This window comes from Ooceraea biroi, chromosome 9 (genome assembly GCF_003672135.1).
Source record: "Ooceraea biroi isolate clonal line C1 chromosome 9, Obir_v5.4, whole genome shotgun sequence".
Classification (NCBI taxonomy): Eukaryota; Metazoa; Arthropoda; class Insecta; order Hymenoptera; family Formicidae; genus Ooceraea; species Ooceraea biroi.
The window spans coordinates 9,507,626-9,533,394 of NC_039514.1; the positions used below are offsets into that span (position 1 = coordinate 9,507,626).

The window sequence follows — 25,769 nt, forward strand, 5'->3', positions numbered from 1 at the left end:
CATTCGAAACAATAACTAATACTTTCTTATAGGTGACTGTATCATTTTTGTAATCCCGTATATGTTTTAGAAAAAATACACGTATTCCTATTGTTTCACACCTATGATCCCTTCAATCCTACTTTATTATTATTCTTAATAACCATTCTTTACAAAATTTGCATTTAAACACAGTTAATGTTATTCTATTCTTCCTCAATTTAATCAGAAACTAAAATAATTTTGTGTTAAGAATTAATTGTATGCAATTTTTAAATTTGTAATGCTGTAATGTTAAATTATTAGCAATTGTGTCTCAAGTTTGAATATTATTAAATTCCTTTTGAAGAGAAATTAGAAAATATTTAATCATATTAAAATTACTTGAAAGTTACAAGTGCTTAGATACTTCTATTTTAAAAAACTTGATTTGAAATTCTTTCAAGGAATCTTAGCTCAAGTTAATTTATTCGATTCCCAAGACAAGTCATTGTGTCTTGCTAGACACAATGATTCGTTTCAAGATGTATTGTTCTGCTCTAATACATGCTGCTTTTTCACCGTTTCACCGTAATTAATTTTATGCGCGATGCGTGATATAATGGAGCCCATTTTATTCTATGTATATTACTGTGCGAAATATCGAGCCCTAGTTATCGCGTAGAAAAGGTAAGAACAACGTTTCAAACATAGTTGTGCGTAACATTTTATGCTAATCCTTCAATAATATAACGAGTCTTCATTTTATCGTCTTACCGAAAATAATGAATTGTGCAACATAATCAAAGCAACATCCAATAAATTTGTATTTTCTACATACACAACATCGCAATCGTCCCGCATCGTCTTAATCATTCAATTACTACTCGCGACGACGTCTGACAACGGAATTTCATTTCAGTGGCCAGTCGAATGACACTCACCGTGACTTGAAGGACCTGCAGTACATGGACCAGTCCCTAAGAACTGTCGCCACTCAGCTGCTCAACGTTACTGGTCCGCAGGACGTCGTCAAAGTCTCCACCAGCATTAAACCGGAACACGATTTGGCGTCCAAGTCCCCGGAGAAGCCGAACGATGCCGGAGCCTTGATAAGAGAGGTCAACTCGGAAATTAGCAACCTCGAGTCGATGGGCGTGAGTTTTGGCCGACCGATAAACTCCAAGTTCGGCTATTTCGAAAGCAGCCATCCTGGCCAAGCGATGGCGATCACGGAAGAGGAGCTCGAGCGTGAGATGAGCACGACTCGGCTGATAACAGCCTACAAGAACCACCCGACTACCACAGGCGGCATCTCTACATGGATCCTGCTGAACCCGCCGTCCACGACTGTGAAGAGTGCAGAGGTCGATAGAACGAAGCTGAAGCAACCGTTTCAGACGGAGGTGAAGCTGACGGTGAGACCGAGCTCATCAGGCACGGTCGACAGGGTGACGGAGACAATCGCGCAGGATGAGACAATCGCAGAGAAGACCACCATGCCGCAAATGACCCCCGTTATTACCACGGAAAAAGTAAGCACGATCACGAAGAAGTCTACGGCAACCACACTGAAGAAGATCGTGACTACCGCGCGCCCCGAAAGGGTTACTCAGGATCCGGAGAGGGTGGAAACAACTCCGAGCGCGACAACGTTGAAGATAGTTCGTGTTACGACTGTCAACACCTCTCCGAGCGACGTAGCGACCTCTTCTTCCTCAACAACCGCCGCGACGACGAAGAAGAACCAAGGAACACGGACTACGTCCAAGCCGAAGGTCACCACGGCTAGAACGGCGAAGCCAGGAACGATGAAACCGACACGACCGGGTCAGCAGGGCAGGCCAAAGCCGACTGCGACGAGGAGGACCACGGTGAAACTGGAAACGACCAAGAACGAGACCGCATCGACCGGCAAGATCGAAAAGGTGACCTTCAAGCCAGTCCAGATCATCACGACGACGCAGAAGAAGCAGGACAATACTGAAAGACCGATGTTCGTCACCAAAATAAAGGCCTCTGTGCTGATGGATACACAGAAGGTTACAACTACCCCGGCAATCACGACCATCCCGACCAGTCCCGTTACCACATTCAAGTCGAACATGGCCGGTGCGGACCTCGTGGAGGTGCCAGTGAGGTCGAAGCCGATCGGCACGAAGGTGAACAACATACTGAAGGTGCAGCTGAAAAAGCCCGCAGAGGATAGCACGCAAATCGAAGTGGAACCGATCAAGGTGAATGCGCCGGTGCTGAAGATCCAGAAAGTCGATCGTGACAAGATGGACGAGATCGTGAATAAAGATACCGATGAGCTAAGCAACTCTAGAATAGACCTCAAGTTCGACTTTAATCCTGAACTGACGAAGATCAACGTGGAGACGCAGACGGAGGCGACGTCGACGACGACGCCGACGGCAACAGCATCGAGCACGACGAAGCGACCACGCCACAACTCGAAGAGGAAGAAAAACAAGGTACGCAGACGTAAGCCGTCCCGTACGACGACAACCGCGACGACGCCAAGTACGACGACAGTCGTGACGTTGATAGAGGCAAATGACGAAAGCGCGATCGAGATCGCCACGGTCGACAATGCGATCCAGGAGTCGAAGATCGCGCCTGAGACCAAGATCGCCCCGAGCACGATCAAACTCAAGAAGAAGCAGCCGCCCAAGGCGATCAGCACGCAGATCTACAACTTCCTGAGCCGCGAAGTGATGCCCAGCTTCGGCGTCATGTCTCTGGTCGGCCTGGGTCTCGGCTTGGCCTCGTACTTCCTGTATCCGTTCGGCGGCACGATCGCGAGACGCAACTACGAGACCGAACCGAATTACAAGTACAACCTGGAGGAGTACGGTGGCAATTATGGACAGAGCGAGGAAGAGGTATTGTCCAAGGTGCTTCAGGGTATGACGAGTCACGACGGCAAGTATCAGTCAGCGAAGGACCATGGCGGTGACTACTATCGCTATCAGCACTACGACGGCGCCTACGATGCACACACCACGAAGAGGATCGATGCTCGTTATCCGTCAACCTCGCCGATTTACAGACCAGCGGAGAACACGCTGCCGACGGTCAAGTACCGGAATACAGACTTCCGGTATCCGGAAGCGCATACCACGCCGGTCCACTATGATCGCAAGCACCTGGGAGATCATGGATCGGAATCCGCGGGATCGGCGAATCGGCAGTTCGTGGTCGGTAACGTGCCGAAGGAATACCCGTACGAGGTGAAGACGATCGGTGTAGAAAGCAGCAAGAAAGGCGTCGTAGGCTACGCGTCAACGGAGGTTGCCGGACAGACGCAATTCGAGCGAGACATCGCGCAGGGCTTCAACTTCCCGCCGAATTCAGCTAATGTGCACAACGCGTACGGACATCTGGGGGCATCAACCGTCAGCAGACCGGATGACGGCTACGAGGAGATCGAGATAACGCCGACGGCGGTGGCGGTGGAGCATGGACCACGATCCTTGAAAGTCAAACGGGCCGCAATCGTTGATAAAAGTAATCAGCGGCACTCGCGATTCAAGAGGGAGTCAGTGATACAGGTGATACCATCGAAGCGCGAGCTGGAGGAGGAACGCGAGGAGATGGAGAAGGAGGAGGACTTGAGCAACGAGATTCTAGACATCATCGATTCGGCACTGCCAGGTGGAGAGGAGCAGAAGAAGAAGACCAATGGTGAAAATAACGAGGTGGAAGATCTCGATGGACAGAGGAAGAGACACCAGGAGGAGACCAACACGCGCGTCAAGGAGTCCACCACGAAAACCTTCACTACAATGAGCAGTAACACGGAGGAAACAACGCGCGTCCCTGAGAATACAGATTCCACCTCCAAGACGGCCGAGAAGGCGAACGACGATGGCGTGACTTCTACTTCATCTCCTTCCGACGCGGAGATGCATTCAACGTCAAGCCCGAAGGACTCCGAGGCAACCACCGTCGAGTGGTTCGAGAGCTCGACCACGAAGAAACCCACGGAGGGTTTCAGCCTGTTCAATTTCGTGAAAAAGGTGGCCGAGATCAAGTTCAGGCTGGGTTTGACGATCCTGAAACACGCCAGCGAGGGCTTCGCGCGATATCTGGGCCATGTGCAAAAACGGATTAACGGCGAGGAATGAGAACGAGTGGGGCATGGTGTGCACCGCGAACACGAGCGAACGACGGATCGCCATCAAATTATCGAACTTGAGCGATGAGGGAGGTGTCGGGACGCCTCGTGTCCGCCTCCGCGTCACGTTCACATCGGGATCACGATAGACGTTGCGAGCGGAGCGATTCGTGCTTCAGGATCATATTCTAAAGCGTGCGGATTGATCTTGAAGCTCGTTTTGTCTGAAGGATATTTATATTCGAAATTTAATAGATTCGATATCCGAAAACCTGAAAATAAAGACGAATAATAGGGCGATGAAGGATTCGCCGCTCGTTGTTTCCGCTCGAGCTGTACGAGTTATTTGAGCGACTTACTCGGATCTCTCGAGCAAAGCTCAATTACGACGCAACGACGCTCGCAATCCCGAGAAGTGCGGCGACCTCGTAACGGTAGAGTAAATCGGGGGAGACGCGAGGGACTCCCCCTGATCCTCGTCGATCCGAGTTGACTCGCGAGGCTTCGCGATTTCACGGTCGGTCATTTTTGTTCGTCCGCTCTTGCTGCTCGTCCTTTCACTTAGAAAGCTAAAACGATGAAGAGAAGCGCGAACTACTGTTACGATGTCGCGACGCGGACGCGCGGTGTTCTCCTCTTCAAGGTATCGCCGTGAAATGCGCGACGGGATCCTCCCGCAGGATTCCCTCGGCCGCTGCTCGACGCGCGAGGAATCGACGATCGACGACCATGAAGACGCAATCAGTCTGAAAGATTTTTACGACGGACGTTCGACTAAACGTGACAATGAGGCTTATAACAAACGTTGGTCTTCGGGTCCTCGCGCGGAACACACCTTCGAGATGGCGAGGTGCTCTTCGTGGCGTTGAGGAGTAAACTTCTTCGAAACCAGGACGACCGAGATAGCGTGGGATTGGTGGAGGGGTTCTGAAAGATTTCCGGGATCGATCAGGCTTTTATTGATGGTCGCTTAATCTCTCTACAATCATTCTATGATGCTCCCTCCCTCCCTCTCTCCGTCACCCTCTCGCTGGAGGGCGAGCGAGGACGCAGACGGAGGAGCCGATTGCGCTGGGCAACCTATTACTCTGTAAAGTACGCTATATAATTAAACGACAAAACGTTAAGAACAAACGAATAAATAAATAAATAAGTATGCAACAAAATCTATGTAATACCCTGATATGCGTTATGTAAATAAATATTGCAAATATTGCGAATATGCCTGTTTCTTTCGCGCCTCGCGCTCTCCAAGAAAAGAGAACTCGCGCATTTACTCTCGGATCTGTGAGCGGATTGTATAATCTCAAGTGGCTGAACCGTTAGATCACGAGCGCGGAACGTGAGAGATTCGACTTCGCTTGCGCGATCGACAATTAGTTCGCCGGCGATAAACGTTAGCCGCTCATCGCGAATGTGTGAGTTGCGAATTTCTTCCTTTCCGCCGAGATAATAAGACGTGACAATGCGTTTTTCTCATCAAACTCGAGACGCGGCTCATAAATATTCTCGTGGACGGTGATAAAAGATCAATATTGTGTCTTTTTCCGCGCAATCGAGTAGTTAATAACGGCAATTTAATCGCGTCGATACGGAGTGCCGAACTGCGAATAAATACACGACAACTTGCAGAGTATGCCAATGATATGTACGTGCGATTTCGTTCAATCAAGCTGTGCTCATTCTACGCGACGCGAGTAGAGTCCGATTTCTGGGCTCCGAGCTATCCAATATTATGATGCCTCCGGTTCCAGCCCGCTGAAGTCTCATTCGGCATTTCAAAACTTTGATGTCATTTGCACGTGCTGCGCACTCGTCTTCCTTTGCTGGTGAGTCGTTCGAGTTATGCAGCTATCTCGATTTGAGTCATCTACGGTCCTACTGGTCTCCTTCGTCGGATGTCGTAGTTAGTCGCGAGTTCATGCAAATTCACGGCGAAGTGATCAGGATTCTTCAAGGTGTGCTCCAGCAGACCGAGATCTCTCTTTCGACGTCCTAGCATCATCGGTATCATCATCGCCATTGTCGCGGGTAACATACCTGCAAGGTATTCAAATTCGTTATTTATTCTGTTTTTAATAATTAATACTAAACGTACTTGTGCAAATTGTAAACTTTATATATAAATGTCGGAGAAACCTTAAAATTTTTATTTTTTATTTTTCAATTTAAGTGTTTAATAAATCTAAATGATTAATATATTTATTTTATAATTTTGTATGTTACAGTCGTACCTGCTCCAACGGCTGCCAGAACGGCCGAACTTGACGGTTGTCTAGTTAGAGTGTGCGTGAGAGTGTTCCTGATCGGTCTTTTCTTCTGGATGTTTAGGTCGGTCAGCTTCTCCATCTCGTATTCCTTGCGGCTCTGCTCGACGCTCTTGAACGTCTTCTCGACTTCCAGAAGACCTCCGTGGGACGTCGTCGTGTTCGTGCCATTGATCGACGGCAACACCGTCAATCTGACCTAGGTAAACGATCTTTCATAAAGCAGCCATCAATGGTAATCCTCCTGAGGAATCCTCCCGAAGAATCAATTTACAAAGACTAAGATTTACTTAAGCGCAACTTTTTTTCTAAAAAAAAAAAAATACCTTAAGTATAATTTATAAATGTATATGGTATTTTACAAACGAAAGACATGCTATATTGTTTGAATCTTGATTCTTGAACATTTTTAAACTAAATTTGAACTTTTTAATAGTATTGTGAAATTTAATCTCATTAATTTAAGAATCTAGATTCATTAATTTTATATTAACGAATTAGAAATTTTGTGAGATTAATATTGCGTTACAAAATTAATTAATTAACTGATGTAGATCGCGACGACGTACAATTAATACGTGACATGAAAAGAGAAAATTTCTCAAGAATTTCGAGTCTCAATCGAAGGTGCTACATCCGCGCGAGTCTTCTTTGATCGTCTAGCCTAACCTGCCGCCTCGAGGTCAATACGGGCACCACTGCAGCATCTTCCTGTCTGTCTTCGTTCCCATGATTGGTAGTGTGGTTCCTCCTGCTCAGCGCTTCCGAGGTCATCGCGTCGATCTTGATGGACCTCTGCCGCGATTTGGAGTATCCTCGATTCGTCGACAGCAGGACCCACTGACCATCACCGCTCGCTGGATGACTTGGTGGATGATTGTTCACATACTGATAGTGTGAGAAGTTCGGTCGCTCGGTAATTAAAGTTGGTCGTGGCCGATCTTGCTCGTACCTGCTCGGATAGTCGTGCCAGTTATTGCCATCTGCCGATTGGTCCTTCTCCGAGAATCTATCAGCAAAATATCCTGGTTTTCCTACGTATGACCAAGTGCTGGGAAAGTTGGCCGGTTTGTCGTCCGTGATGATCTCGCTGGTAGGACGATGCGGATCGTACTTGTTCCAGGACGGCCGTTCTGGCGGCCACTTTTGCGCCTGGTTCGACGTGTCGTACTTGTCCGGTTGATAGGGAGGACGACTGCTCGGTTTTTGCCATGGCTTTTCGTTACTATCAGCCCAGTTGGGCTTCGACTTGTCGTACCTGTAATTGGAATATTCGGGTTTAAAATTTAAAACTGATCTATGATTTGTGATGTGGCGTAAAGTCGGATGTTCAATTCGATATCGATTGATATTTCATAAAAATTTCTTCATTCTAAAAGAATAATTATTAAGGCTTCGATACAATAGATTAAGAGAATAGAGATATTGTCCTCTTTTCCTTCATACTACATAGATATGATTAAAGGGGATTGAAGAAGTAGAAAGCAGTGAAATATTCGCAAGAACATTTGTAAAAAATATGTTTTTCTTGATGTTATTGCGACGTGATAGAACGAAACAAAGTAGCGATGGGAGTCAGCTGGGAGGAAGAAAGTTTCAATTGGACGCTAATGGCGAGTATCTCTCGTCGCAATAAGTGCGATGCCCATCCGCGAATTGCATGTAATTTCACGCAGTGAAAGGAAAATTGGTGGTTGCGGTACTACTCACCACGGTTTGTTATTTTCATAAGTGGGCCTGATGGAATAATCTCCAGCCCATGGTTTCACGCTCGGTTTATCCCAGGGCTTCATCTCCGGCCAAGGTCGTTGCGTGGTGGGATTCGCCTGCCACTTGGAGATCTTGCTCTTGGACCACGGGATCGCTTCCAGCGTCACCCAGCCGTTCCTGTCATCGTAGGTGCTCGAGCCGTAGTATTTGTTCCTCTTCAAAGTGTCGTTTAGCGATTCGCTCAGCTACACCAACAAAAGCGACAAGAAGCTCGCTGAATTTGTAATTTTCGTAGCCGAACTTTTAAATTAATAGAATATTATTTTTGTTTTTATTTTTATATAATATTTTTATCTTTTCACGCGTAAGCGTTGAAAGATTAATAGAAATTGATATCTATTACGCTATGTAGCGTTATTTTATTATTTTATTCGAAACATGTTATCTCTTACCGCATCGTCCGTCGAAGTAGCGTTCGCACTTTGATCCAATTTCTCTTCCTCTTGGACGGTCGTAGTCTCAGTCGTCTCCTCGTCGTCGATCTCGAGGATGAGCGGTTCCGCGGGCGGTTTCACGATCCTAAAGGGATATTTGAAACTCTTCTCGGTGGTGCTCTTTATTTTGTTCGCATATTCCTCCAAGAACTTATTGAGCACGTCTGGATTAAAGGTAGAAGTCTCGACGAACGAATTCCTGCGGTCGTACTGATCGCTCGAGATTTCCTTGATCCTCCTCTCATCCTCGGACTCGCGCTCACCTTCGCTCACGTTGTCGTATAAGGGATTCGGCGTGATCGCCACTGGATCTTGAAGAATTCGCAGATTGTCGGCCTTTGTTTTGAACATTTCCGACGCATTCGTTCTCATCTTCACAAAGTACCGCGTGCTGCCCTGCGATCCTCCCAACGTCAAGATCGTCAGGAGCAGGCACATCGCTCTCCTCGGCATCATCTGAAACAACACGAAGAACTTTAATTCGTTTGCTTCACCAACCACGGGAATCGAGCGAGCGAGGGGCGCGGGCGTAACGTTGCAATTAAAATCGAAACCCCAAATAAATGTTCGGGGCACTCTTCTGTATTCGTCGACATCACTAGCCGTTCACCGGCTCGCGGAACGTCGCACAAGTTTCGTGTACACATCAGCTACGCGAGTGCCGATCCGCTCGACGTTCTCCGCACCGTGGATCGCGTGTCGCGTTCAAAGGAGGACGAGGGAGGGCGATAAATCCGTGTGCACAGCGCGTCGCACTGACCGTGTCCGGTGTCGGTCGTCCGAGAAGTCGCCGCCGCCTTTAATTACATGAACAACGGGGCGTTCGAGTTTGCAGTCGCTTCTAGGAGAAGAATCCGTTACGAACGCACGACGTTCACCGGCAAAGACGATGAGGATGATGACAGCAATAGCGGCAGCGGCAGCAGCAGTAACAGTAGCAACAGTAATGGAACGTTATGCAGCCGGAATGAGGAAAACGGAAGTGGAGTAAACGAGTCGCGGCCTCGACTCGTCCAAGGTCCGAGATGGCTCTGTCGCCGAGACGTTGCCCTGGTTTGCTTTTAATCCAGATCCCCACTTCGTCGTGGCTTGGTCCATTTTGCGTCCTCCTCCGATCCTCGGCGCCGTCCCGCGTGTTCCGTTCTTGCCACTCTCGCGGCTTGGTCAACAGTTCTCGGAGAACGGGCGCCACATTGCCTCTCCCTCTCTCCTGGCGAACGCGCGTCTTTCTCTCTCTTTCTCTTCCTTTCTGTCCAGCTCCTGGCGAAGTCCCTCCATCTTGCTTCAATCGCTATCCCACGAGCTAAGTTCCCCACGCTTCCTTCTCTCACCTTCTCCTGGATAACGATCGTTCTTGGAACACAATGGACACAATAGGAGGTGAGGTCAACCGCGCCGGCTACGATCGATGATCGATGGGACGAACGAGTCCATCGCATCCATCGGCCTCCGACCGAAGTGGTGTATCTTTGAGCGCAAGGTGCGCGGTTAGGATTTCTTACGCGAGGCACTGAGAAATAGCGGTTCCCGAGGTGTTTGCTTCTTCAACAATCTTGATAGTCTCCACCTGCGCGATTGATATGAAAATTTCCCGCTTCGCTCACACCGTTGCAACGACGCGTTGTTCTTCTTACAGTTATTCCGCTTGGGAATATCAGATACTGGTATTGAATGTATCGAAGATCGCGTTTGATTTAATATCAAGCGGTCTAACTCGGCTTCAGGGCTTCAACTCGGATCCAAGCTGACACTTTGACGTTATTCATCGTCCGCTCATCGATCGCCGATCAGGTTGCCAGTCGTGCATCCCCGTGCACTTCTCTTTCTTTTTCTCTCATCGCGCGAGTCGTTTCCGTTATTGACGAATCATCGTGAATCGTGATCGGTCCGGCTAAAACAATCACTTCGACGAGTTATTCACAATTGCGCTTTCCCGCTTATCAGCGTGTCTATCAGGCACACTTACGCCGCGCCGTGCAAAAATGCCAGCCGGTAATTCGAGACATGTCTGACACATCCGAAGTATTAGCAACCAGACCAGATCGTACGCGTCCTCTCGTCGATCTTGCAGGATCGGCGCCGATCGCCATCGGATCCATTCAACTCTGTCTCGACGATGAAGGAGCCGCGCGCGGTCTTTTCCTCGCGACTGACCGAGAAAGCGACGCGAGTGGCGGATCGGTAAATTCGATCATCGATCATTCTCGTTGATCGTGCACGTTAATTGAACGGACATTGTCGTTCTCCCTCGGCGACGATTTCTGGAAGCGTGTCCGTGCGAGTACGGCGAGAGACGACGACGATGAGCCAGCGGAACGACGATAACAAGAAACAGATCCAGACCGCTCGTCACGCGCTAATTGCACAGCGCTCGTAACAATCGGTCCGGCCGACGACGATGACGACGACGAAGGCGATGATGATGACGATGACGATGCGTTGCCTTCACGCTCGCCACCTGCGACGGTGACGACGACGCCGGGTGACACTGTCGTTTCTACGTAAATTTTACCTTTTGTCAAAATGCTACTTTCACCGTTTAAACGCGCCGGAACTGACGTTCCGTGGGACGACGATGGTTGCTCTCTCTTCTCGACCGTGGCTTCTCTAGGCGCGGTCTTAGAGGAGTTTCGGCTTCGCCGGAGAGATCGCGCATGTGTGAAGAAGATTTACCGGCCCTTTAGAAATCGATTTTTCGCATGTAGTTGCTGTAGCCACGTACACAAGTAAATTATTAATAATAATTTTCATAATTCCACATGTAATTTACAAATCGTATTAATTATCTTAATTGGAAAAGCTAATACGTATACTTGCCACTGCTGTTTCTATATTGCTACCACAAATGAATAATTCCAATGTAATAATTTTTTCACCGATGATGCAAACCACTTGTTCGATATATCATTTGTTTATCACGTTCCACAGTGTACATCCGCGAGTTAAATGCGTGCGCGGGAAACGGAGTTTCTGACTGAACGGCCACAATTAAGGACATGCCGGCGAACGCGCGCGAGCGGCGTGCAAAGGACAAAGAAAGCCGCCGTTGATTTTCATGCTCGGCAAATCGTCGATTTGGCCTTCTTCGATCGTAGGTGCTACGGGGGGAATCCCACGGTGCGAACATAGAATCGGCCGTTTACCGATTTTTGCGCTTTCGCGGCCCAGAAACCTCTCGTTGCACTTTTTGCTCCGGCGCGCTCGCGGCCTCTCCACGTGCGTCGTTCGCCGCGACGCCGATGATGCCCGCTCGTCGTCCAGGCGAGTGAAACGCGCCTCCAGCAGTTTCCGTTTTACGAGCAGCAGCTTCCGACTCCTCCGCCGGATTTTCACCGATCTAGGATTTTTTGCGCGGCGCGGCCGACCCAGAAACGCGCGCGCGTCTCTCTTTGCGCGGCATCGCGACGCGCTCCCGTCGATTTTCGCGGTGCGCTGATCAATCAGTCGATTGTCAAGCGGGACCAGAATCGACGGACATGTCACGCGTTGCGTCACCGAGTGTCATCTTCGATCCTTCGTACCTCTGACGCTTCCGATGCCGGCCGCGTCGCGGTCAGCTGGCCTACTCGAAACCGGAATTGGGTCGGCTTAGACGCGGCTAACCGCGAAAACAACCATAACGCCGCTGAAAAAAGGAAGAATGGTCCGCGAGTGTAGCAAACGACTACTTTCATTGTCGGTCATACCGGCGGGAGAGTCGCGATCGCGAGAGCGATATGCGAGGAGCGAGAGGTGGAGAAGGAGAAGAAGGGGGAGGGTGAAAAGGGTACCGCGATCTAGCCTAGATGCTGGAGAACCGCGCGATGACAGAAAGTTCCGAGGAAAGTATTTAGGCAGATCGGTATCAGATAATTCGCCGGGAAGGCTGACGCGCGAGAGTCCCAAACTGGAACGTTTACGTCGGTGAAACCGCGATGAATCGCGGACGGTCTTGTGAAAAGTAAGAAAAATAAACAACTGTCCGCAAGAAATCAGTCGTAGATTTGTATAAAGACTTGATGAATAAACCGTCAGGATTCCTTATACGGAACCATCGCGTTTCTATCGCATCACGACTCGTTCAGTCTCCTTATAATCAATGCACGTGAGCATTTTCTGAAATCTTAAAGATATCTCTCTTGGTGTAGTACACTTTATATGCATCTTTAATGTTTCATGATATTTTGTGCAATTAATCGAAATGTACTTTGTAACTGTTACAGTTTATATGTAACATTCCGGTGAAAATATGTTAATTATAAAGATGATTAGAAATAGGAACTTATTAAAGAAATTTAATAAAGAAAGAATTCATTAAAAAAATTACATTCTGTTATGGAAATTTTTAATTTTCTACGGATGACGTAAAAATAGTTTCTTTTTCTCGGAAGTTTGCGGAATTAAAATAAAATATGCACATCGCGAGGAATATATAATAGAACATATCGAAATGACCTCGCCACGAAACAGGGTCAGACTCTCACCGCTCAGCGATAAAACTTGGCTTAGAAAGTCTTTTCACCCCTTCCGCTCATTACTCGTGTTCCGCGAGTGCCGCTCTGGAGCAAGGAGCATCTCCTATCTCACTTATGCAATTTAGCGGCCTGGTATGCTCTCCTCATTTCTACTCGACGTGAATTTTCGCAATTTTTTCCGCCGTGAGGTCGTAAAATAAAAATATCGAGAGAAACACCTCGATGCAGTCCTACTTCTTCGACCGTTCGGAATCATCCGCATTCACGCGGGTAATAGAGATTTGCTTATTAACGTCCGCGTTTCTGTGTAACATTAGCGAGATGCAAAAATCACGGTCCGAGCTTTCATGACTTTCGCGATTGTGATAAACTCGCAATTTCTCGTACATAATCCGAATCTCCGCGTACATAATCGCGATGAGGAAAATGAAAGAAAAAAGCAAGATCAAAAAGGAAGCGGTAGTAAAAGGAGATAACGAGAGATGCGTTACTTTCTCCGATCGATCGTCATTAATTCTCGCTTGAGAAAACGTTCGTGGAAACCGAGATCGTTCGCGTTGGCGTCACGCGCCGAGTTCGAGACGCTGCTGGAACTAAACGTCGTCGTCGCCGCGCTCGCACGGTCAACGACAATCGGCGCGCCGGCGACGATTAAGGGAACAGCGATTAAGAAATAAGAATCTCCCGCGTTTCCATGTTCACGCTTTTTAGAGGAGTCATGCCGCGAGTTGCACTCGCGAGCGTTAAAGTCGCGGTGCGCCGCGCTGAATGGTTTAGTCTTAGGCACCTCGCGATGGAAACAACTGTCTTGGTCAGCTATCATCGTCGCCCGTGCTAGTCGTCCACCCTTTCAGACGCCCTTCAGCACTGATCACCCGCTTGGAGACTCAGAGACGAAATCTTCGGAGGATCCTTTGAATGAACCTTTGGAGAAACAAGAGATGATGCGGCTGCGTCGAGTTCTCGAACGTCATTTCCTCCTCCTGTTTTATCTTCTAATCATCAATCTTGTCTACGCGAGTAGCGTTGAGGTGTCCGAAGTCCCGGAAGCCGAGAATAAGGATTTCCATGATGCGACCCTCTTGGGGAACCAACAACATTCGGTTCCCGAAGCGACGACACCGTCGGAGTTAGCCGACGTCGCCGATACTGACCGAAGACTGACGTCGCCGACTGTCGTCGAGCCCGTTGTCGATCGTCCAGAAAATAAGTCTGACATTTTCCGACCCAGTGTGCACCTAGGCGCGATCGAGGAACCAGTTGCTCGAGTAAGCAATCCCTTCAACGGCGTGCAGCATGTGAGGTTCGAGGACGGCGCGCAGCCCTTCATTGCGGTGCAGCGCGAGCGGTCTCAGGACGTTGGGGACGTGTACCGGGACATGCCTGGTCTGTTGGACGAAGCGACGCGTTCGAGCAGAATCCGGTTCCAGGACGAGGTCGCGGCGCCAACGCCAGCTCATCATCTCGATGATCGGCAGGTCGGAGTGACCGAGAGCGCGTTAAGGACGCCACTCGAGGGACTCGCTGCCATGGGTCACGTGTACGTCGATCAGTCGTTCTTCCAGGACGTCGAGAGACCCGTGGAGACACATGATGCACCGATTATCCTTGGGAAGACGATGGGTGATCACCGGTTGAACGGCGCGTATCTGGAACCTACCACGACTCCGTACATCATCAGCTATTATGCTGCGCAGAATCAGGAACAGCATCAGGAGCAAGCTCGACCGGCGTCGCACGAGATTGTGTTCCAGGTGCCGATTCGCAGACCTGCGGATAACGACGGTGTGTTGCTACTGCAGCAACAGGAGTCTATTTACACGAGAAAGCACAAGTTCCCTTATCAGTTCTATCAGCCGACGAGCAGTGGCGAGCATCATGGGGCGCAGTTCACGGAGGAGCATCAACACTCGACGATGGTTCATCCGCGGACGAGAAGGTGAGCATTTACGATGCGAGTTGTTTGCGTTGGCTGGCAATGGATTATTGTCCCAATGATGGAATCGAGAAGATTAACTGTGTAGATAATGATATAGCAGATTTATGAAGCTTACATAAATTATCTAAACATTTGTTTTGAACTTGGAAGAGATAATTGTATATTATCTCTGTCCAATTCGAGAATATTTTTCTCGACAAATCGCGATCGAGTCATAAAACTGACGATCCATTTCTGACATGCGTTCGTAGTGATTTCTCGTTCAAATTTTTAACAGAAGTATGTTGTTCACAGGATGTCGCCTTGGAAGAAGATCGCTCGCCTGATCGGCACCTTTTTGCCATTGGGTCTACTGCTGGCGACGTTGACGCCTAACGTAGTGCGGATCACTAACACGACAACGTGAGTACTAACTATTTCTTTCCATTTTTTGTCAGTAAACTTAGAAACGTGTCTCCGCGTTTCGTATATTTTTAATCAAGGACGAATTCCATTTAGCCAGCCAAACATCATCCTCTCTAAGTTTCGGGTTGCCGACCTGCCGATCGAACACAAACGAGGTCGCATGCTCAACGATCATTCCGAGGTCTGTGAGGACCGATCGATCTGCGAATTGATCCTGGCCGGTGGCGAGCCGCAGTCCGACATCCTGCAGAACATCCTGTGGAACTTGGCTACGAGGTGATCAACTTTTTCAAATGTATTTGGGTTCCTGATGAACCTCTTGCGTCGTGATCGATGTAATTATGATAATTTTTCAGCTTAATACGGTTTAGTTGTACAATTTGTTTAATGTTAGAAAAAATGATCCGCGAGTAATTTATGTATGTAAGAGTCGAGTAGAATTGTTATTTTAGTCTTGCAAGTCTGTTGTCTGTCTAATGTTTCGTGATAGTATCTTTTACACGATAGCAATTTTTGTTCTTCAAAGTTGATAGATTAATATTTTTCATGAGGATTTATGATTTCTTTATGATTACTAAAATACGCACTTACATTTGGCAGAACTCCGGACCACGTCGCAAAGAGAAATGGTCTTCGGGAGGTGTTCAGCGCCGTGAAGAAAAAAGACTGCACGACAATCAGTTGTTAATTTAATTGGCCACTTAGGAAACGTAGAAACCAGCTTTACAGCCACATGAAGCCAAGCTCGCTCTTCTGTTCATTTATTTATCGCGTCAATGTTCTCACAAATTATGCAAATTCGTCTTCGACTTCGTTAAATAACAAGAGCCGATAAAACACCTTTTAAGTACAAAAACCGATAAAACACCTTTAGAGACATCAAAATCAACCCGTATCATAAGTACTATCGTATATCAATGATATTCCAATCCACTCTACGACGCATATAATCACGCCGAATGAATAATATCCCCGTTACATCAACTAGTTGGTCTCGGATTAAGAAAATTATGTTCAACAGAAAAAAATCTCAGTTGATCTTGCCACCGTAGTCTAGCTTTAACCGCACGTGACGTCACGTTATGTAATTCAGCGATAATTCTTAATAAAAAAATATACGATTGTCAAACGAGGTCTCTTTTGTATACGGCGACTGACAAGTTCTTCACCTGACAGGTAGACGTTGGATAACGAGGAGAGAGAACTTTAAGAATGAATCCTTAAGAATGAAGTGTCAGGAGACGAACGGGCAGCACGTTATTCGGAAATTCGTTCCGCCCGTGCATCGTTTGCGTCGACCTCGTCCTCGCAAGTGAAAGTAGTGATCGCGGAGGATACAAGTAGGTCGGCGAGTATTACTCTACGCGACTCGAAGAATTTATGGATGCGACCGGGCTTTCGGACGACGGACACGCCAGCTGACCAATTATCACACGTTAGCGTTGACAATAATTACACGTGTCCGAGAACTGCGACGGTACACGCGATTCTTGATTAATAAGAGAGAAAAGGAGGAACCAAATGGAAAATCAGAGTACGTTATTTAATGTTCGTTAGCGTTTGATATTTATATTTCGCTGATAACTGATATCCCGTGTATTTCGCACAGATCTTGCTCTAATATCGAGATTTTAATGTGTTACTTTTTGACGGAGGATTTTCTAATTAATTTGGAGGCGTCTGTCTTCAATTTTTCGAGAATAAACCTATTTTGCTTGGTTTTCACTGCAAATTAATATTATTTTGGACTCTGAGGCTTATATGATTATAATTACAAAGAGATGTAATGCTGGTAATTAGAAAGCCGCAGTACGCGACGATCTCTCCCGGCGAAGATAAAAATGGCATTGACATAGCGAAAGAATCTGCCACGAAAAAATGATGCAGGAGAAAATAGGGCACCTCGGGTAAAATTATAGCCTGCATCCGTGCTTAAATACCATCAGGGAATTTGTGTACAGCGTAATTTGCTTGCCGCAAAATTGCTGCGATATAAAATTTAACTTATCGAGGAAGAAAACACAAAGTTACCTCGCGACTCTCGATTGCGATGTATTATAATTAAGCGTTGGAGTCTCTTAAGAGGCATTTACAACATAGAATATTTGGAACGTATTTTTTGTCGCTCTGTGTGCACGATCATCGTTATTATTCGTGCCACTCGAAACATGTCATCTGCTTGATGATACTCATAACGCTTTTGTAAAGGACAAACGATGCGCATAATCAGCAATGCTAAAAGCATCACGCGCGAGATGTAAAGAGAGAGGCGGGCGATGATGCAAAAAATAATGTACATCGCGAAATATCATTCTATGTCAATATATCATATCGCGGCGAAAGTCCGTTCAAGAGAGAGAGAGAGAGAAGTCGGACGAAAAGAGATGTACGCCTGGATGCGTGCCAATAAAAGGATAATTGGCAATTAAGAGGGACAAGAGTGTAGTAAAAGAGACGAATACCGGATAGGAATCGGATTTCGGGTCGTGACGCACCGTCGCTTCTCCATTTTCACTTCAGGAATGCAAGAGAGACCACGAGTCTCCCGTTGATAACCAGTCGGTTCGTCGACACAGTCGAATCGATTAATGATCGTCCCCTGCTCTCCTCCTCCGGCCCTCTTGTCGCCAGTGAATAAACGTAAGAATATGCTCGAAGCGCACTTGAGCACGATGAGGAGGCGCCGCGAGTTCCTCGCGACAGGAATCCGCTTGCCGCTCGTTCGTTATGTACGTCCTAATCGGGATGTGCGACTCACATGAAAAAAACAAAAGAAAGAAAGAAAGATTTATCTCGAGATACGGAAAAGATAACCGGCGAAATGACTGCCCGACGCGCAGTAAAATAAATCCGACGATTTCTTCGTTACGCGCACTTGGATGGTCCTCCATAAATTCTATGCCTGAATCGAAATTTTATTCCCGCCGCGACTCGCGACCGTCGCTTCTGATTATGTCGGTTCAATGACTCGCCCAAGCCATGCTAATCTCCCGCTTCTCTCCCCTCGATAATATTGTATTATTCATGTCTGCCATTTGTCATTGTCCTCGGTGGAGGATTCTCGGCAAAAGATTTCTTTTTCGCCGGCTCGAACCCGGCGAGGTAAAGTCGTCTCTCGGTTTCAGACTCGATGTCGAAACCCGACCAAATTCCTCGCAGTGGTCAGTTAAATCCAAGCTCAAGTGCCAGGATCCGGCACTCGGAAAAATTTCAAGGACGATTAGGAGGATCTCTCCGGAGATCGATAAGGCTGGCTTCCCGAAAACGACGAAAGCCGGCCGTGCTAGTCGGTGGTTTTGGCATCGAAAGTGAGCCACTTCTCGGCGGTTCTACTTTTGCGCGGCCGTGAGCAGGCCTCGTCGTTTCAAGCACGGTTGAGCAACGAGATCGCTCGTAAAACGGAAGAGCGCACGCATTTCTGCCCGCGACTGAAGCGTCGAAGAAGAAGAAAATTCGTCAGTTTTCCTCGTTTCTCTTTTCTCCTTCAGGGAAATGGAGGACCATCGTCTGACCTACGCGCCTTGTGAAAATGCATGAGGCGACAAGGCATTCCGTGTTCCGGGGATAAATGAGCGTGCGTTGGTCCTTCTTCCGCCCATGTGTAAGAAAAAGAAAAAAAGAAGAAGACTTTCACCATTTCTTCCCACGATGTGAATATTTTTCTAATTCGCATCCGTTCATCGCTGAGGAAATTAAAAATTTACCGACCCAAGTATTGCGATAGAAATTATAATTGATGTAATTAATGATTTATTGATGGAACATATAGATATTATTTATTATTTTTATGTATCGCTCAACGTAGTCTATGGCGCGTATATACACATATATATTTGCCAATCGGATGGACGAGCAAGGTAATATTACAAGCTACATTAAATAATAATATTAAATAATATCATAAGGGACAATTAGAATCGATACTTTTCGATAAGGACATGCTTCGTCGCATACTCATGACTTTTTTTATCATAAATATAATGCCTTAATATTTCGAGACGGATGCATGCGTATAATTAAACGCGGCTGCCCGTATAGCGCGATTTGTTTTCACTTGTCGAGTTTAACGCGATAATTGCACGCTATTCCCACTCGCGACATCAACCCACGCAGCCACGACGACGAGCAGAGTCACGTCTTTTCTCCATGGAGAGATCGCGCACGAACAATTAAATCGTACAGTCTGCGAAAATGATGTGTGCCGTCGCGGCAACGGTCTCATTACGCGACAACAATTTGTCACACTTAACGCACGTGCAAACGCGCATCCGAATGATTGATAGACGCGCGGATCTTGTAGGGCGTTCGAGTGACCAATTTAACAACGGCGGAACGGCCGAATTAATTTCTATTTTAAATTACCTTATATCTTTAAAATATCTTGAAGTGTCTTTCAATATTTTCAAACTATCTTAAAATAAGATTCTTAAAATATTTTTGAATTAATTTCTTTGAGAAGGAATTTATAGGTTGCAGTTATCGCAACCGTTGGTTAATTGGCGAAAGACCTGCAATTTTGAGGATCAAATAATAAAAATAAAAATAATGCCCGAGCCTTCGACAGGAAGTACATAAATCATCGATGAAATAACGGAACATTATTTGCTATCGTTGCACATAAATATTCCAAGATGTGGTGTATAGGCGATATGAAGCTTTCACGGCTTTACACTTGAACCTGTCGGTTCCGCGCGCGCGACATTGCTACATGGAAGATAAATATCTTACAGGCGCGCGCGCCGTCGTGCTATGTGCAAATCGTCGTTCATCATCCGCCTTGCTCCTCGTCTTGCCCGTTAAATGCATAGTTAAACAGCGACGTGGCTCAACGCACGTTGCACGGCTCGTTTCAATAATCGCGGGTTTCACCAGGACGGAAGTGATGCGGCTCACAAAACGTGAAAGCGCGTGTTGCGGAACACGCGTGCGGAACGACGCGCCGCGATCTTCCAGATAGCCGTCAATTAATTCTCGATTTGGGGTTGCGAGCGAGGGCATCCCTCCGTGAGCGATTCCATCTTCTTGCGCCTGAAGAAAAAGAAAAAATAATTAAGGAGAAAGGCAAAAAAGAAGAGAGAAGAGACACTCAGGATTCCTTTTAGGACGGATCCTCTTCTTGACCGGACGTTCAAGAAATCGGGATGTCCACTCGCCTGCCGCGAATTTCCGTCACGACGTCGCGAGGATCTACGTAGGACGTACGTGGGATCGTCTTCAATAGGTATGTCAAGGAAAACGAGTGTACCCGAGATGCCGAGCGATATTGGAAAACGTCGCGAGAGAGGAGGAGGCCTTCGCGCACTCACGACGACACATTGTACATGTGTACAATGCAACCCCGAATGTACGTGACCGTAATCCCGAGAACGCGATCTCGCTGATCGCGAGGAAGCAGCTCGAGGACGCCGAAGGTTCCTTGCGAGGAAGCTTCCGCAAAATATCAGAAAATGGTGCAAACAAAATTTTGAAATTCTCGACGTCTCGAGGGAAATCGCAGTCTCGTGCGCGTCTCGCTTTTCCTGGTTGCTGAGATTACGTAATCAAGCATCTTCGCTTCTTGTTTTTCTTTAAACTCGTGCTTTGCGACAGACAGGCAGATGCTCCGAGGACGCTGGCGCATCGAAGTCCATTCAGGGTGAAGGATACAAATTGCAGTAACCTTGTGCGAGTTTTTTTAGAGTTTTTGAGGCGAAGGTTCGTCGCTAATTAATGGGCCGTGTCGCCGCTTAATTTATTATTGACCATGTTCGATTTCGTAAACAGCTTTTTTCCGCCAACTGCGTTCCAACGAGATGCTGTGTCTCCAATCCTAATAATCATTTATGTCAGCTTCACGAATACATTGTTTGCAATGCCTCGCGTGGATGGAGAATTAAATCTGTTTTGAATAAACTAACTCTTCCATTTTTCTACCTTACTCTTTCTGTTATTGACGTCCGTTGCAGCGAATGTGTCGATGACAATGTTACGGAAGGCTTTTATGGCGCGAGGTAGGAGGAAGATTCTTAAAGAAGTGAATAAATAGCGTCGCCGGTGGGCGAGACGCAAAAGAAAGTGGTACGTCTAATTTACAGGCCACCGCTCTCGGACGAAAACGAATTCGAGCGCGGTCTGGGCCCGCTTTGCGTCTCAATAGAGACTCAATTAGCCGGCGGAGAGACGTCCGCTCGTACTTTCAAACGTTGGATTTGCGTTGGATTTCCATGCGGCATACCGAAAGCCGGATGTTGACCCGTAGTGAGACTCGAGAGGAGAAACTCGTTACATGATTCGTGCACCATCGTCGTGGATCACGAGATTCTCTTTATCTCTGTCTCTGTCTCTCTCTCTTTCGCTCTTCTCGTTCACGAGATAATTTGACGACGAACGTCCTACCCGTCGAGAGAAGCTGAGACAATAAAAAACATCCGGGCAAACATCGCATAAATCATCGTCACGAGAATTACCAATAGACATGTGCTCTCTTTTACGGATGAAAAATTGTATGTCGTCACGAGCCGATCGAACGACTGGTTGTGCCTTAATGTTATTATTGATCGACAATTATAATTGATCTCGCGATGCACGCGATTCACTCAACTGTGATAATACACTTAGTATTAGTTACATTGTGCCGCATTCAAGGGAACTGCAATTTCTCTCTTTCTCCTTGCGCGTTTATGCGTTACTACGGGTCACACTTACCTACTGATCCATATTACTTGCGATCGTGCTCGTGTGCCAACGTGAGACACCGCGACATCAAAATCTTATAGCTAGTACATCTGATTTTATCGAAAATTCTGTTAAGGGGGGAGCCTGCTTTAGAACACTGAAAATAAGGTATACTTTTACGAATTTTTTTTGGAGAAACTATACAGAGGATCATTATAAAACTTTGATGCATTTATTAGTACATGTTTAAAGATAAAAAAATTATTTTTTTATTTGAATATATCGCCTGTAGAGGTCGTCCTGGAGGCATCTTAGTGCAGCCGGCATTGTAAATTCGTGAGCATTCTCCTGCCTCCAAATTTCATCCAAACTGAAAAATTGAAATATTTTCTCGTTATTTATGAATTCCCATCGTCGATGAACCTTTAATATTCATAAAAACATTAAGTTAAACAATTATTTTTGCATGAAAAAGTTCAAAACTTTGCCTAAAAATCGTACTTTTGTGTTCTAAGCTCCACCATTTTGGCACTTTTCAACATTTTTCTTCTCTCTTTGGTTCATCGAAGATGGGAATTCATAAATAACGAGAACATATTTCAATTTTTCAGTTTAGACGAAATTTGGAGGCAGGAGAATGCTCACCAATTTGCAATGCCGGCGACGCGGCTGCACTAAGATTTCTTCAGGACGACCTCTACAAGCGATATATTCAAATCAAAAAATAATTTTTTTTATCTTTAAACATGTACTAATAAATGCATCAAAGTTTTATAATGATCCGCTGTATAGTTTCTCCAAAACCAATTCGTAAAATATACCTTATTTTCAGCGTTCTAAAGCAGGCTCCCCCCTTAATATTAAGTATAACGAAGATTCATCGAATATTCTCCGAAAGATTAATTTCAAATGGAACCTTCACGCATACATGATATTCAATCAATTTAATCAGTATCATTATTAATTCGTAATAATAGCAAAAGATAGTTGTTGATAATTATGACTAAACGCAAACAATATTCGTCAAGTCAGACGAAATATTTTCTGTTTCCATTTACCGTTGAGCGCCCCGAGTCCCCGAAAAGTGAAAGTCGATTTTCTAAAGCCGATTAAAACGCAGCTTGGATCATCTTTCTGTAACATGCCACACAAAGTTGCTCGCGACTTCAACTAAATTCCAACGAGTAATCCTAGTAACAATTACAACAACTATTACGATTTTCGTGTTTTTCCCTTGAGGCAGACTAACAAAAGCAACGGGAGAAAATTTCAGGAGAAGAACTCAAGGGATGACGAGACCTCGGCCGCGCATCGCTCCGCAGCCCGAGAATCCACGTGTTAGCTTGAACACACGATGGACTGATTACTGATTTCAAGGAAAAGAGATCAAAGAGACCACGTTTGGCGGGACGAACACGTGGTACCTGCGGGCAGAATAGGACCTTACACAGGTGTGCATCGCGCCGTCATCATTTAACCGATCGACTTTCACTGGCGGGTCTCTGAACTCTCCGAGGCCTGCGAGGCCTCTCACGAGCGGGCCCCTTCCGGTTCGCCCCGAGAGAACCGGCCTCGCCGTTCGTGAACTTGAAAATTAAACCGACCCCGCTAGAGGTTTCGCGCGCCTCCGGAATCCCGCGACAGAGATCTGCGTCGTCGTAGTCCCCGCGACATAATTAAAACCCGCTTACGGACCCGGGGAACCAGATGCTACGACGCGAACAATGCGACGGGCATGCTGAAGAGTCTCGGCGAAACGCTGTAACTACTTGTTCTCGAATTCTTCCTCCGATGAAACGCTGTAAACGCGGCGGAAGAGGGTAATCATCAGTTCGACACGACTTTGTGTTATTCACAAATGTTATTCACAAGTGGACGACATGGAGAAGTAAATCGGGACGTACTTTTCGCACCTGCCCTCATTCGCAGATAAAATATATTTCGGAAGATTGATAGATGATTACTCGTAATGTATAAACCATTCCTCGCGAATCGCGCATGATTCTTGAAATTTTTCAATAGAACGAAAAAATATCTAGAGGGAAAGGAAAGATGATTCAATCGTGTGATGTCTTTGAGGCTTGGAGAGATTAAAGAAATTCCTCAAATTGCCGCGAGCGCGACATAATTAATAGTAAGTGTTTATGGCGTTAAATGCATTTACAGCGAAAAACGGTGCGAAATGCTAGATAGATCGCTGTTAACGTCCTCATTAAGAGAATCGCCCTGAAATGTCTATTCTTTTGTTTCAAGTCTGCTCACCGAGATTGCAATTAGAGCGATGATATCTGCGGCGAACTCCGTTGTGGACTAATTTGAAGGGACTAAGCTACGCAGTAGCAGTCGCTGGAGAACGCGGTCGTGAACGCGGAGCGTGATTTTCTAGTAAAACATGCGGACGAAAGACGCAAATCTTTGAGATCATGAAGATCATAAATCGGGAACGCTTTAAGCGTCCGAGAATTCAAGATGGAAAATATAAAAAATGCGTCTGCATTCGTAAGAAGCGTTGGTAAATTTAAAAATCCACGAATTCATGGGACAGCCGCGTACATTTACAAAAGAATGTCGAAAACACGGAAATCTCTGAAGCCGAAACGTCAAGAGCACGAAATGAAAGCGATGCAAAGTTGAGAAATGATGCGCGAAATATGGGCACCGAGAAAGTATCAGGAGGCAGAAAAGAAACTGGAGATAAAGATGTAATGACGCTGCCCGATCGTCGTCCTGAATGCGCAAGTTCCTGTCGCGACGGCCGTGTAATTGGAGCAAACGGAAGTGTCGCATTATTGCCGCAAATTAATTTCGTCACGGCATAAATAAAAGTTGCATTAACTCGCGGAGCAACACGTGAGGGAACTGCCTCTTGTTTTCTCGGCCGGACATGATTTTCCGTTGTCGTGCGTCTATCTAATTAGTAAAATATTTTTGTGAATTCTTTTATAAGCTTTCTTGAAGCTCGTTTGCTCGTTTGTCGTGCAATAAATTTTCTCGTTAACGAGCGGCCTGCCTGACATTTAACCTGGAACCTGAAATCAGGACATTTAAACCCGAGATTTGCATAGAAATCGCGAACCGCGGACGAATCTGCTCCTGCATTTTTTCGGAGACACGAGAAAATGAAAGAAGAACGTTTCGAATTACCATAAACATCCAGGAAGCGAAAAAGAAAACGTAGAAAATTCTCATTAGTTATACAACGTAATTTCCTCCTCTACATTCTTCACGCTCTAATCGCGTGCAGAAATGATCATCAGTTACGTGTATCCCTCTTTTTTATACACTCCCGCAAGTAAATCACAGTAACTACCGCAAATGAGTACGACTCCTTCACATCCGCGATTAATTATTTTCCATGCACATATAAGGATTACCAGATTCACAGTAGTAACCGGCGAACGCAGTTGACCAACGACAGCGCAGGATCAGACTTTTACCAGCAGTAATCCGTATGATCAGCTTAATTATCGTTAATAACGAGCCGATCGCCGTCTCCCCGCCGGTCCCCGGATTTCCCCCCGATCTCAGGGATAATTCGACGAGGAGGATCCGCCAGATGACCCCCTCCGGCTCCCGGAAGGGTGAAGCGGTGAGGACGTCTCGCACTGCTACGGAAGAAGGCGAAGGCGGGCGCGAGAAGTAGGTCGGAGAGAAGTCTTGCTCGCGCGTCTCTCGGTGCCGCACGAGGTGCTGCCGGCTGTGACTCCGTCAGTCTCGCCAAGATACCCCGGGAGTCAACAGGTGCGTAGGAGCTTGTCGCTCAGC

General features: G+C 46.7%; 3 protein-coding genes across 4 annotated transcripts in view; 2 read left to right on the forward strand and 1 right to left on the reverse strand.

Moving 5' to 3' along the window:
* The window catches only part of LOC105284675, a 22,027-nt gene extending 16,726 nt beyond the window's left edge, over positions 1–5,301 (forward strand). Inside the window, exon 4 of the mRNA XM_026972642.1 lies at positions 881–5,301. Coding sequence (XP_026828443.1) covers positions 881–4,091 — 3,211 coding nt within the window. The 3' untranslated portion in view covers positions 4,092–5,301. The remainder of the gene's footprint in view (positions 1–880) is intronic.
* On the reverse strand, positions 5,017–12,871 carry LOC105284673. 2 transcript variants are annotated; one of them, XM_011348357.3, is made up of 6 exons: positions 9,313–12,871; positions 8,511–9,008; positions 8,059–8,303; positions 7,018–7,606; positions 6,316–6,547; positions 5,017–6,121 (listed from the first exon to the last, which is right to left on the reverse strand). In XM_011348357.3, the coding sequence occupies exons 2-6, from the start codon at positions 9,006–9,008 to the stop codon at positions 5,952–5,954; spliced, it is 1,734 nt and encodes a 577-aa protein (XP_011346659.1). In that variant the 5' UTR covers positions 9,313–12,871; the 3' UTR covers positions 5,017–5,951. The 2 variants fall into 2 exon arrangements, with proteins under 2 accessions (XP_011346659.1, XP_019888958.1); XM_020033399.2 differs by having other exon boundaries at positions 5,981–6,121; positions 6,316–6,542.
* A 47-nt stretch (positions 12,872–12,918) lies between these two features.
* On the forward strand, positions 12,919–16,479 carry LOC105284672. The gene is made up of 4 exons (XM_011348355.3): positions 12,919–14,945; positions 15,240–15,347; positions 15,444–15,626; positions 15,951–16,479. Exons 1-4 carry the CDS (start codon positions 13,948–13,950, stop codon positions 16,036–16,038), a joined length of 1,377 nt encoding a protein of 458 aa, XP_011346657.1. The 5' UTR covers positions 12,919–13,947; the 3' UTR covers positions 16,039–16,479.
* The last annotated feature ends 9,290 nt before the right edge of the window (positions 16,480–25,769 follow it).